At 38.2% G+C, this 14362-nt stretch overlaps 1 protein-coding gene across 1 annotated transcript; it reads right to left on the bottom strand.

The window, feature by feature from the left end:
• Positions 1-259: 259 nt before the first annotated feature.
• On the bottom strand, positions 260-1207 carry Or2ag20 (olfactory receptor family 2 subfamily AG member 20). The gene has a single exon (NM_001000198.1). The coding sequence runs from the start codon at positions 1205-1207 to the stop codon at positions 260-262; it is 948 nt and encodes a 315-aa protein (NP_001000198.1).
• Positions 1208-14362: the final 13155 nt, after the last annotated feature.

Below are 14362 nucleotides of genomic sequence, written 5' to 3'. Positions count from 1 at the left end.
AACACAGGCAATTAGATTTGAAAATGATGTATAAATTTTAAAGTCACAGAAAATAATTTTAAGGAGGGTGGACTTAATTTTATAAAATATCCTATAATATCCAAAGAGTACTTTAAATGTTTGTTGAATCCCATACTTACATATCAAAAGACCACACTTTTATTCTCTTGGTTTTGCCAGTAGTATTTCATTCATAGTAGAAATGTTATTTTATTTTTTAGAGGACTAAACTTTAAAAAAAAACATCTATTAGAACAATCTAGAATGTAGACTGCACTGACAACTTTTTCCCAAAGACTCTCCTCAAAGCTCCAGTGACCTCCTTATTCCTTAGACTGTAAATGAGGGGATTCAATGCGGGAGTGAAAATTGTATAAAAAACTGAGCTGATATTGTCTTGTTTGGGGCTGTGGAAGGAACTGGGCAGGACATACATAACAATAGCACCCCCATACCACATTCCAACCACAGTCAGATGGGAAGAGCAGGTGACAAGGGCTTTCTTCCTGCCCTCATTAGAGGGCATGTGGAGCACAGTGAGGAGAATTAGCGTGTAGGAAGCCAGGATGGCAGCAAGAGCTGGAAAAAGCAAGGTCACACCCATCAAATAAACCATGAGCTTATATGTGGAGGTGTCTGCACAGGCCAGCTTCAGCAATGGAGGGATCTCACAGAAGAGGTGTCTGATCTGCCTGGATTTACAGAAAGGATATTGCATGGTATACATGCTATATCCTAGAGCACTAAGAGATGCAAGAATCCATGAGGTGGCTATCATGACCCAGCAGACTTTCTGACTCATTAGGATTGTATAGTTCAGAGGATGACAAATGGCTATATACCTGTCATAGGCCATAAAGGACAGAAGGAGGTCCTCTGCAGTACCAAGTGTCAGTGCCAGGAACATCTGAAGGGCACAGCCACCAAATGAGATGGTATTGTCTTTGAGAAGAAAATCTATAACCGCCTTGGGAGTAATAACTGATGTGAGAAGGAGATCCATGAGAGAGAGCTGCCAGAGCAGAAGATACATGGGCACGTGTAACTGGGCATCCATGGTGATGACCAGCAGCAGAAGTCCATTGCTGGTCATGGCTAAAAAGTATAAGGTTGTGATAGTGGCACAGATCAGTTGTGGAAAATCACTGTCATCTAGAATCCCCACCAAGATGAAGCCACTTCCCAAGGTGGAGTTGCAGACTTCCATTCTGTGTGGTCTTTAGTTGCCTAAAAAACATATGGTTAATAAAGGTTTGCCAATATGAGCTCAGTTTGCTAATTTTCATATCCAATAGCTCCTTATGTTACCTTGTATGACTCTAACAACATGGGATGTTTCCAAAAAGTTTTACTCCTTGATTTACACCCCTTGTTAGTTTGTCTGTCTGTCTGACAATATATATCCCTCTGTTTGTTTCTCTCTGTCTGTCTCTCTGTCCTCATCTTTGTTTCTTTCTTACTTGCATCACCACAAAGATCCTTCTATGTGCAGAATAGGTAGTTCAAACATTAATAAGTCACTTCACAAAGTACTACCCAGGATACTAAACCTGATCATCTTTCCAGAAAGTTTAAGGTCTTTCTTAGATAAACATGTGTCATTGCAGTATAAGGTTTAGAAAATTGTTTTAAATATTTTAGTTAGTTGTTGAATAGAAATACTTTGAATATGAAACTCTAAAGTAATTTCAAGAAATACTCCTGTGGGTTTTTCCACATTTCATTTTTTAAGGATAATGTTTATAATTGTGTATATGGGATTAGAGAAATTATCATCTGTTTATAACTAGGCCTCTACATACCACTCAGTATGGCATATGTACATTAGCATTTCATTAGTTTCCCTTGGCCTCTCTTGGCCCATTAGTAACTTAACAGTTAAATGGTTTTTAAAATATTATTAAAACATTCTGCATTGGATGGCTTTTGGGGAGCTTTCATCATTAGCCAAGGTCAGCAAAGGTCAGCAAAATCTACAAAATCTAAAGACCTATGTTAAGATTCCTACAAGAAAGGACGAACCCAGGTCTAGATTATAATAAAATCTCCATCAACTCCAGATGATTCTATTTTCCATGTTTTAAGATTAAATAATACTTTTTTAGTAAATTTTGTTCTTTCAACAATTTCATACATGACCATGATTTACTAGACTCATCATCTCCCATCCTCAGACTCTCAAAGCCTTCTGTCCTTGCAAATATTTTAAAAAATAGAGAAAAAAAAGAAAAGGGGACCAAGAAATCTGACTACATGGCTTCTGATATTAGCATTTGGTTTTAACTCTATTTCTTTTATTGGCTCAATGCATCCATTAAAAGAGAGACATATCCTTACTTGGGTTCTAAAAAAACTAGCTGCCAGACCACCTCAGCTTCTTTTGGTCTACTTAAAGACTGAAAATGTGGAGATGGGGATTTAGCTCAGTGGTAGAGCACTTACCTAGGAAGCGCAAGGCCCTGGGTTCGGTCCCCAGCTCCGAAAAAAAGAACCAAAAAAAAAAAGACTGAAAATGAATCACTACACTTGAGGAGATCAGATGGATGGAGTTTACCTTGAGAGAAGTTAATTGGTTTGTTTCGTGAAGTTGCTGCAGTCAGAGGTCTGCATAATATCTAGTGTCAGGACCGTTGTATTCCTCCTCTCGTCTGTAAGTGTGTTCTGGAGATGGAAATGTTGCGGCCAGGAAGCTTATGTGTTTTCAGTATTTTCCTATGAAGTAAGGTGATAGTTTTCTTATTATCAGATATGAAAGAAAGTAATAGAAACTGCTTACCCTTTGCGTCTGATTTAAGTGGGCCCCACTAGGTTTTTATCACTTTCCAGGCAGCTTTTGGGTCTGAATACTCAGTTTTCTATACCACTGCTTCCCACTCTAGGAAGAGGTAAAAGATGCATTGAATAAATAGAAATTAGAACAGGTATCCAAGCCCCATGCTGACTCACTTGAATGTCCCTGGGGTCAGTTTTAAGGCAGGACCTTATCCTTTGTTTTCTAATCTCCTGACTTCTCTCCTTTCCTTTATGCCTAGCTTCAGAAGGACTTATTTCCCAACTTACAAAGTCTAGCTTAGAAATGCTGCTCTAAGAATCCTCTTGGGCTTTACTTGGCTTGCTTTTCTGATGTCCTCTGTCACTTAATGAGATTTAAGACCTTAGGTTAATTCATCTCTGAAAGTTAGGATCCAACTCCCCTAGGCTCCAAAGTGCTGAGATTATAGGAATTTCATACCTGCTGTTCCCAGGGTTTTGTTTAAACCTAGGAGAAATATTCAAAATCCATTTTAAATTTTTAAAAAAATTCATGAATTTTTTTTCAGTTTTTGACCTTTTTTCTTCTCTTCCCCCAACTCCTTCTAATTCCTTTCTTCCTCACTATCCACCAAATTTCATGATTCATTTTCTTGCTCTCTCCATAACACTTCCACAAAACAAAACAGCAATAGAAAGCCAGAAAATCAAAACAAACAAACAGTAAGACACAAAATACAAAAACATTGAACATGGAAAAATCTAATTCCCAAGTAGAAGCTTCATCCCTATTGACTAGTGTTCACATTCTTGGAAAGTAATATGCATTGGAGGGGAAAATAATCATCAATGACACCATATAACCAGCTATAAAACATGTGACATACATATCTGGTGGCAAAAGTGTTATGGGAGAAACTAAGTATCTTTTTTTTTTTTTTGGTTCTTTTTTTCGGAGCTGGGGATTGAACCCAGGGCCTTGCGCTTCCTAGGCAAGCGCTCTACCACTGAGCTAAATCCCCAACCCCTAAGTATCTTTTTTAATAATGGATTTGATGTGCATTCTATACGATGGAAGCTATACCTGGCACTTCTAAAGTGTTCAAGAGCCTTAGACCCATGGGTCCTAGGAGGAAATCTACTACTATTGTTTAGCAAACACTTTTTTAAATTTTTAACTAAACAGACCTACAAAGAGTTATCTAATGTGTCCAGATTCTGACTCAAGGAAGAGAATGAGTACCCTGACCTTTGTGCAGAGTTGCTTCTTTTATTTCTGTTCCTCTTTAATTAGATTATTTCTAAATCTGTATGACTGTTATATGTGAAATGTATAGATATATAAGCTGTCTTTCCTTGATTCTGTGGATCCAGTACAATTTTGTATGCGATTGTGTCTTATTGCTATAGCTGTCTATCATCACTGATGGTTGAAGAAATACAAATCAACTTTTCAAATGGTAAGTGGGAAATTAAATAAAATACACACAAATTTATGTTGTAGAAGTTTAATATCTAGTACAATTGGACACTGCTTCTGTTTACATAAGTTATCCATAATGTAAATCTATTTAGATAACAATAGTTTTCAATGGCAATAAGAAAAGAAAGGGATGTATGTCAAAATGTTTAGGAAATAAAACTCTATACCTAGACCAGATGAACTGTCATCAATGAATAAACCAAATAGAAACATGAACTGACTTCCAAAGACTCCTAAAAATATTTTCAGAAGAAGAAAAGTAATTACTACATGATATAATATACAGGGAATCATGATGATGTCATAATCATATTCAGTAACTAAGTGGGCAGAATCAATTCTAAAAATTCAAAATTATTTCTACTTCAAATATATAAAATTTTCAAAAATTATAACACCAGAGAGTGGTTTTATTAGTATACTTTATTTTTAATTGTTTATATTATTCACCTTACATCTTGATCACTGCCTCTCTTCCAAGTCATACCTTCCCACAATCCTTTCCCATCATCACTCCAGTTCTCCTCTGTGATTGTGGAGGACTCCCTAGGTATCCCCCTACCCTAGCACATCAAATTTCTGTGGTACTAAGCATGTCCTCACATTGAAGCCAGACAAGCAGCCCAGTTAGAAGAATATATCCCACAGAGGCAACTGCTTTTGACATAGACCCCACCCTGGTTGTTCAGGACCCACATTAAGACCAAGCTGAACATTTGCTATGCGTGTTGGGGGTGGCTCAAGGTCCAGCCCATGTATACTTGGTAGTTCAGACTGAGGGTCCCATGATCCATGCTGACCTGGTCTTCCTGTGGAGTATCTCCTTTGGGGCCTACATTTCTTCTTCCAATTCTTCCATAAGAGTTCCCAAGTTCCATCCACTGTTTGACTACAGGTCTCTGCATCTGTCTGAGACAGCTGCTCAGAGAGAGCTCTCAGAGGACAGCTATGGTAGACTCCTGTCTGCAACCATAACAGAGTACCATTAGTAGTGTCAGAAATTGGCGCTTGCCCATAGAATGGGTCTCAAGTTGGGTCAGTTATTGGTTGGCCATTTCCTCATTTTCTCCTCATTCTCTGTTCCTGCATTAGTCAAAGACAGGCTAAATTTTGGGTTCAAAAGATTTTTGAGGAAGTTGTTTCACTGGGATTTCTGCCTGGCTATAGGAGTCAGCCTCTTCAGGTTCAATATCCCCTATACTGTGAATCATAGCTATGGCCATCCCCATTGATTTTTGGGAGCCTCCTCATCTCAGCTTTCTGGCATGTTCTCAAGATGTCCTACACCCCCCTAACACCTATAGTTACAGATTTACATTCATTCTCATGACCATCTAACCATCTCTACTGTCCATTGCCACACCTGATTCTGAACCCCCACCCCTATTTTGCTCCCCATTGCCTCTCCCATTTAGTTCCCTCCCTCCATCTGACTCCTATGACCATTTTATTCCCCCTTCTAAGTAACATTCAAATATCCTAACTTGGGCCTTCCTTCTTGTTTAGATTCCTAGGGTCTGTAGAATATAGCATGTGTGGCTTGTCCATATGACATATGATGCATGTCCTTTTGGGTCTGGGTTACCTCACTCTGGATGATATTCTTAAGTTTCATCCATTTGCCTGCAAATTTTATGTCTTTTTTTCCCCCAATAGCTGAATAGTGTAGTGCAGTATAGGCTTGTATTTTTTAAAACCTACTTTTAATAAGGGTTCTCAAATGTTTTGACTCCACATCCATGGGTAGGGGAGAAAAGATGGTAAATAAGTCAAGGAGATATGGACCTATTTAGAAGTAGTTCCTTGAGGTGATTCCAATCTCTGTCAGGATACCAGCAGTCCAGTTCAGTCAGAATAACAAACACAAATCAGCAGCAGTGGCACAATCCAGAAGAATCTACCAGGCCTCTGCCCAATTGGCAGGAGTCAACAGGAGTGACAAGGACCAGCTGGGTCTCCAGGAGAAGTTCTTTGCTGTGCCTCTCTCAAAGGAGGAATGATCAGCAAAAACAAAGATGTGAGAGACCAATGAAGCATTTCAAAGCTAGATATGCCATCATGGCGTCCCTGTCCATTCAGTCCAATTTATACTCTATCCAAATAACACATGTACTCTCATGGGTCATACCTTAGGAAAACACCACCTGAATCTGTCATAGCAAAACACCACATGAACTTGAATCACATAATACCAACTGAAACTTCCACTTCAGTGTAGATGTACCACGTTTTCTCTATCCATTGTTCAGTGGAGAAACATCTGAGTTGTTTCCAGGTTCTGGCTATTGCCAGTAAAACTGCTGTGAACAATGTTGAGCATAGTTCCTGTGGGGTGGTTAGAGAATCTTTTGGGTATATCTCCAGAAGTGGTATACATGAGTTTTGAGATAGAACTATTCCCAGTTTTCTGAGAATCCTCCAAATCAATTTCCAAAGTGAATGTACAGGTTTGCACTCACACCAGCAATGGAGGAGTGTTCCTCTTGTGCCACATCCTTGCCAGGATATGCTGTCACTTGAGTTTTTATCTTAGCCATTGTGATGGGTGTAAGATAGGGTCTCCAGGTTGTTTTGATTTGCATTTTCCTAATGAATAAAGATTTGAACATTTCTTTAAGTGCTTCTTGGACATTCAAAATTTCCCTGCTGAGAATTCTTTGTTTAACTATGTACCCATTTTTTAACTGGGCTGTTTGGGTTGTTGGTGTTAAACTTCATGAATTCTTCATATATCTTGGATATTAGCCTTCTGTCAGATATAGGGTTGGTAAAGATCCTTTCATAATCTGTAGGCTGATGATTTGTCCTATTGACACTGTTCTTTGCCTCACAAAAGTTTTCAGTTTCATGAGGTTCCATTTATCAAATGTTGTCTAAGAGCCAGAGCCATTGGTATTCTGTTCAGGAAAGCGTCTGTTGTACATAAGTTCAAGGTAATTCCACACTTTCCATTCTATTAGGCTTAGTTTTATGTTGAAACCTTTGATCCACTTGAGTTTTGTGTAGAGCAATAGGTGTGGATCTATTTGCATATCTGTATGTAGACATCCAGCACCTATTAGACCAGCACCACTTGTTGAAGATGCTGTCTTTTTGTTGTTGTTGTTGTTGTTTTTATGCTGTATGGTTTTTTCCTTCATTGTCAAAAATCAAGTGTCCATATGTGTGTGGGGGGTTATTTCAGGGTCTTTAATTATATTCCATTGATTAACTTATTTGTTTCTATACCAATACCATGCTGTTTTTATTACTAATTCTCTGTAGCACAGCTTGAGGTCAGGGATGGTGATACCTCAAGAAGTTCTTTTATTGTTCAGGATTGGTTTTGCTATCTAATTTTTTTGCTGTGTTGTTTTTGTTTTTTTCATGTGAAGTTGAGAATTGCTCTGTCAAGGTGTGTCTCCATCAAAACTGTGTTGAAATTTTGATGGGGATTGCATCAAGTATGTAAATTCCTTTTAATAAGATGGCTATTTTCACTGTGTGACTCCAACCTATCCCCTTTTTACCTTTGGATATCTTCCTCAGTTTCTTTCTTCAGTGACTTGAGGTTCTTGTTGCACACATCTTTCACTTTCTTTGTTAGAATTACGATAAGATATTTGATATAATTTGTTGCTATCATAAAGGATGTTGTTTCCTAATTTATTTCTTGGCCAGTTTATCATTTGTATAAAGGAAGGCTACTGATTTCTTTGAGTTAATTTTGTATCCAGCCACTTTGTTGAAGGTATTTATCAGTTATAAGAATTCTCTAGTAAGATTTTGGGGTCACTTTTAAGTACTATCATATTAATTGCAAATAGGAATACTTTGCCTTCTTCCTTTGCAATTTGTATCCCCTTGATCTCCTTTGGTTATCTTATTGCTCTGGATAGAACTTCAAGTACTATATTGAATAGATATAGAGAGAGTAGATAGCCTTGCCTTGTCCCTTATTTTAGTGGAATTTATTTAAGTTTCTCTCCATTGTTCTCATGTTGACTTGCTATTGAATGGCTGTCTGTTGCTTTAATTAAGTTTAGGTATTTGCCATGTATCCCTGATTTTTTTTAACATGAAGGAGTATTAGGTTTTGTCAAAGGCTTTTTCAGCATCTAATGAGATTATTGTGTAACTTTTTTCTTTCAGATTGATGAATTTTGGTATATTGAATCATCCATGGACTGAAGACAACTGGATCATATTGGATGATCGTGTTTTTTCTGTGTCCCTAGACTCCCTTTGCAGGTATTTTATTTAGTATTTTTGCATCAACACTCATAAGAGAAATTGCTTTGAAGTTCTCTTTCTTTCTTGAGTCTTTGCGTGGTTTGGGTATCAGAGTGACTGTGGCTTCATAGAGTGCATTTGGCAGTGTTCCTTCTGTTTCTATTTTGTGGAATAGTTTGAGGAGTATTGGTATTACCTTTTTGAATGTCTGGTAGAATTCTGCATTAAAATCATCTGACCACCTTCCTGTTTGAACCTGCACTGAAGCAGGTCTGGGGTGCTGGCTCTGCACCCACACCCAAAGGGAACCCAACTCCCAGGAGATCAGACACACCCAGGATTACTGGAGCTTTGTCACACTCAAGATCACAGTTAAGGCCCCAACATGGTTCCCAACACCAAGCATAACTGGGGCCCCCACAGGAACCAGGGAAACACAAACCCCCACCCAGCCAGAGATGTGGTTTCCTTCTGACTTGTACCTGCGCCCAGTGCAGACCCAAGGTTCTAGCTCCCCATCTACTCCTGCAACACCCAGAGAAAGCTTGACTCCCAGGAGCTCTGAAATGTCCAGTATCACAGGGAGTGTGACACATTGAAGATCACAGGATCACAGAAGAAGCTCAACTCCCAGGAGATCAGATACACCAAGGACTACTGAAACTCAAGATGACAGTTGAGGCCACAATATATTTCCCAACACGCAGCATAACTGGGACCCCCACAGAAACCAGGGAAACACAAGTTCCCACACAGATAGAGATATGGTTTCCTTCTGGCTTGTATCTGTCCCCAGTGCAGAGCCAAGAATCTAGCTCCCTACCCACTCCTGCAACACCCAGAGAAAGCTTGACCCCAGGAGCTATGACATAACAGGATCTCAGGAGCTAGGATACAAGAATTTCAGGATCTCAGAGGCAGCTTGACTCCCAGGAGCTCTGACACACCCAGTATCTGAGGATCACCCAATCACAGAGATACCTGGACTGAGAGGAGTTCTGACACAACCAGGACCACAGGAAGGAAAGACTCTAGTCAGAGACAGCAAGGGCAGTTGACACTAGAGATAACCAGATTGTGAGAGGCAAGCACAAGGACATAAGCAACAGAAACCAATATTATTTGACAATATCAGAACCCAGTTCTCCCAACACACCAATCCTTGGATATCCAAACACACCTGAAAAGCAATATTCAGAACTAAAATCCCATTTCATGATATGATAGAAAAATTTAAGAAGGACATAACTCCATTAAAGAAATACATTAGAACACATGTAAACAGGTAGAAGCCCTTAAAGAGGAAACAAATAAATCTCTTAAAGAAATACAGGAAAATACAATCAAATGGGTAAAAATGGAGAAAAACCATCCACGATCTAAAAATGGAAATAGAAACATTAAAGAAAACACAAAACTAGACAACCCTGGAGATAGAAAATGTCAGAAAGAGATCAGGAGTCACAAATCACCAAGAGAATAAAATAGATAGAAGAAAGAATCTCAGGAATAGAAGATACCCCTAGAAGACATTGACACAATAGTCAAAGAAAAAATGCATAAAGCTCTTAACTCAAAACATTCAAGAAATCTAGGACACAATGAAAAGACCAAATCTAAGAATAATAGTTATAGAAGAGAGTGAATATTCCCAACTCAAAGGGCCATTTAACAACATCTTCAACAAAATTATAAAAGAAAACATCCCTAACCTAAAGAAAGAGAAGACAATAAACATACAAGAAACCTACAGAAAACCAAACAGATGGAACCAGAAAAGAAATTCCTCCTATCACTTAATAATCAAAACAACATATGAACAGAACTAAGAAAGAATATTAAAAGTGGGAAGGGAAAAATATCAAGTAACATATAAAGGGAGCCCCAGACTTCTCAACAGAGTCTATAAAATCCAAAAGATCTTGAACAGATGTCATACAGACCCTTTGAGAACAAAAATGCCAGCCTAAGCTAGTATATCCAGCAAAACTCTGGATTACAATAGAGGCAGAAACCAAGACAGTCCATAACAAAACCAAATTTAAACAATATCTTTCCACCAATCCATCCCTACAGAGAATAATAGAAGGAAAACTCCAACACAAGGTGGGAAATAGCACCCAAGAAAAAGCAAGAAAATAATGTTCTAAAAAGGAACCAAAAGAAAAAGAACCACACAAACATAATTCCATCTCTAACAACAACAACAACAAAAGCAGGGAGCAACAATCATTGGTCCTTAATATCACTTAACAACAATGAAATAAAAAGTAAAAAGGCATCTACTATGATTATGTGGAGGTCCATAATACACTTGAACTTGAGCTTCGTACAAGGAGATAAGAATGGATCAATTTGTATTCTTCTTCGTGCAGATGACCAGGTGAACCAGCACCATGTCTGGAAAATCCCAAGGGGGAGAGAACTGGACACTCAGAAGAGTGGACACTTCTGAGAACACAGAGGAGACAACTACTTTCTGCCCACATTCTTGACCCAAGAGCAAATAGCCTAGTGACCCTGGGCACAGGAACCTAGGAGCAATCAGGGGCAGGACCTTCGGGTTTCTACCTGTGCCTAGAGCTGAAAGACAATCACCAGGAGCACCTACACACCTGACAGAAGAGCTCTCTTTTCCCAGATCCGGTTGAAAGAAAACAGGTCTAAAGGAGTGCTGGCACACAGTACTACAGGAAGGTCAAGCCATTGTGAGAATCAGCAAAACAAGATAACACCAGAGATAACTTGAGGGCAAGAGGAAAGCACAGGAACCTAAGGAACAGAAACCAAGTCTACTTAGCATCATCAGAGCCCAGTTCTCCCACCAAAGCAAATACTGGATATCCAAACACACCGGAAAAGCAAGATTTAGATTTAAAATCACATTTTATGATGATGATGAAGGACTTTAAGAAGGACATAAATTAATCCCTTAGAGAAATACAGGGCAATACAAGTAAACAAGTAGAAGCCCTAAGAGGCAACACAAAAATCCCTTAAAGAATTACAGGAAAACACAGCAAAACAGGTGAAGAAATTGAACAAAACCATCCAGGAGTTGAAAATGGAAATAGAAATAATAAAGAAAGCACAATGCTTAAGGTAGAAAACCTATGGAAGAGATCAGGAGTCACAGATGTGAGCATCAACAACAAAATACAAGACATAGAAGAGAGAATCTCAGGAGCAGAAGATACCAGAGAAAACATCAACACAATAATCAAAGGTAATGTAAACACAAAAAGCTCCTAGCTCAAAACATCCAGGAAATCCAGGACACAATGAGAAGATCAAACCTAAGGATAATAGGTATAGAACAGAGTGTAGACTCACAACTTAAAGGACCAGAAAATATATTCAACAAAACTATAGAAGAAGAAAGCTTCACTAACCTAAAGAAAGAGATGCTCATAAACATACAAGAAGCCTACAGAACTCCAAATAGATTGGACAAGAAAAGAAATTCCTCCTGTCACATAATAATCAAAACACCAAATGCACAGAACAAAGAAAGAATATTAAAAGCAGTAAGGGAAAAAGGTCAAGTAACATATAAAGGCAAACTTATAAGAATTACACCAGACTTCTCACCAGAGACTATGAAAGCCAGATGATACTGAGTAGATGTCATACATCCTAAGAGAAGACAAATGCCATTCCAGGCTACTATGTTCAGCAAAACTCTCAAAAAGCATAGATGGTGAAAACAAGATATTCCACAATATCTTGAAATTTACACAATATCTTTCTACGAATCCAGCCCTATAAAGGATGAAAGATGGGAAAACCCAACACAAGGAGGGACTCTACATCCTACAAAAATCAAAAAGTAATCTCCTTACAACAAACCAAAAGAAGAGAAGCACACAAACTTAATCCCACCTCTAAATACAAAAATAATAGGAAGCATAACAATCACTATTCTGTAATATCTCTCAACAACAATGGACTCAGTTCCCCAATAAAAGACATAGACTAACAGACTGGATATGTAAAGAGGAGCCAGCATTTTGCTACATACAGAAAACACACATCAGGAACAAAAACGGATACTACCTCAGAGTAAAAGGCTGGAAAACAATGTTCCAAGCAAATGGTCTGAAGAAACAAGCTGGAGTAGCCATTCTAATATTGAATAAAATCGACTTTAAACCAAAAGTCATCAAAAAAGATAAGGAATGACACTTCGTATTCATCAAAGGAAAAATCCACCAAGATGAACCCTCAATCCTAAATATCTATGCTCCAAATGCAGGGGTACTTACATTCATAAACCTACTAAAGCTCAAATCACACATTGTACTTCACATAACAATAGTGGGAGATTTCAGCACCCCACTCTTATCAACAGACAGACCATGGAAACAGAAATTAAACAGAGACATAGAGAAACTAACAGAACTTATGAACCAAGTGGATTTACCAGATATTTATAGAACATTCCATCCTAAAACAAAAGAATATACCCTCTTCTCAGCACCTCATGGTACATTCTCCAAAATTGACCATATAATCAGTCACAAAACAGGCCTGAACAGGTATAGGAGGATAGAAATAATCCCATGAATCCTATCAGATCACAACAGACTAAGGCTGGTCTTCAATAACAACAATAAAGACAGAAAGCCCACATATACATAGGAGTTGAACAACATTCTACTCAATGTTATCTTGGCCAAGGAAGAAATACAAAAAGAAAAGTACTTTTTAGAATTTAATGAAAATGAAGGTAAAACACACCCAAACTTATAGAACACAATGAAAGCAGTGCTAAGAGGAAAACACAGCTCTGAGTGCCTACAAGAGGAAACAGGGAGCACATATAATAGCAGCTTGACAGCACACCTAGAAGCTCTAGGACAAAAGGAAGCAAATACACCCAAGAGGAGTAGAAAGCAGGAAATAATCAAGCTCAGGGGTGAAATCAACAACGTAGAAACAAAAACAACTATACAAAGAATCAACAAAACCAGGAGCTGGTTCTTTGAGAAAGTAAACAAGATAGATAAACCCTTAGCCAGACTAACCAGAAGGCACAGAGAGGGTATTCAAATTAACAAAATAAGAAATGAAAAAGGAGACATAAAAACAGAATCTCAGGAAATTCAAAAAAGTCATTAGTCCTACTACAAAAGCCTATATTAAACAAAACTGGAAAATCTGGAGGAAATGAACAATTTTCTAGACAGATACCAGGTACTGAAGTTAAATCAGGAACAGATAAACCATCTACACAACCCCATAACTCCTCAAGAAATAGAAGCTGTTATTAAAAGTCTCCCAACAAAAACGGGCACAGAACTAGATGGGTTTAGTGCAGAATTGTATCAAACCTTCATAGAAGACCTCATACCAATACTGTCCAAAATATTCCACCAAATAGAAACAGATGGATCGCTACCGAATTTCTTCTATGAAGCCACAATTACTCTTATACCTACACCACATGAAGAACCAACAAAGAAACACAACTTCAGACCAATTTCCCTTATAAATAATGATACAAAAATATTCAATAAAATTCTTACAAACCAAATCCAAGAACACAGCAAAATGATCATCCATAATGATCAAGTAGGCTTCATCCTAAGGGTGCAGAGATGGTTCAATATATAGAAATACGTCAACATAATTCACTATATAAAACAAACTCAAAGATAAAAACCCCATGATCATTTCATTAGACGCTGAGAAAGCGTTTGACAAACTTCAACACCCCTTCATGATAAAAGTCCTAGAAGATCAGGTATTCAAGGCCCATATCTAAACATAGTCAAAGCCATATAAAGCAAACCAGTAGCTAACATCAAACTAAAGGAGAGAAACTTGAAGCAATCCCACTAAAATCAGGGACTAGACAAGACTCCCCACTCTCTCTACTTATTCAGTATAGTACTCAAAGTCCTGACCAGAGCA

This window comes from Rattus norvegicus, chromosome 1 (assembly GCF_036323735.1).
Source record: "Rattus norvegicus strain BN/NHsdMcwi chromosome 1, GRCr8, whole genome shotgun sequence".
NCBI classification, from domain to species: Eukaryota; Metazoa; Chordata; class Mammalia; order Rodentia; family Muridae; genus Rattus; species Rattus norvegicus.
This window is presented reverse-complemented; position numbering and strand designations above follow the sequence as displayed.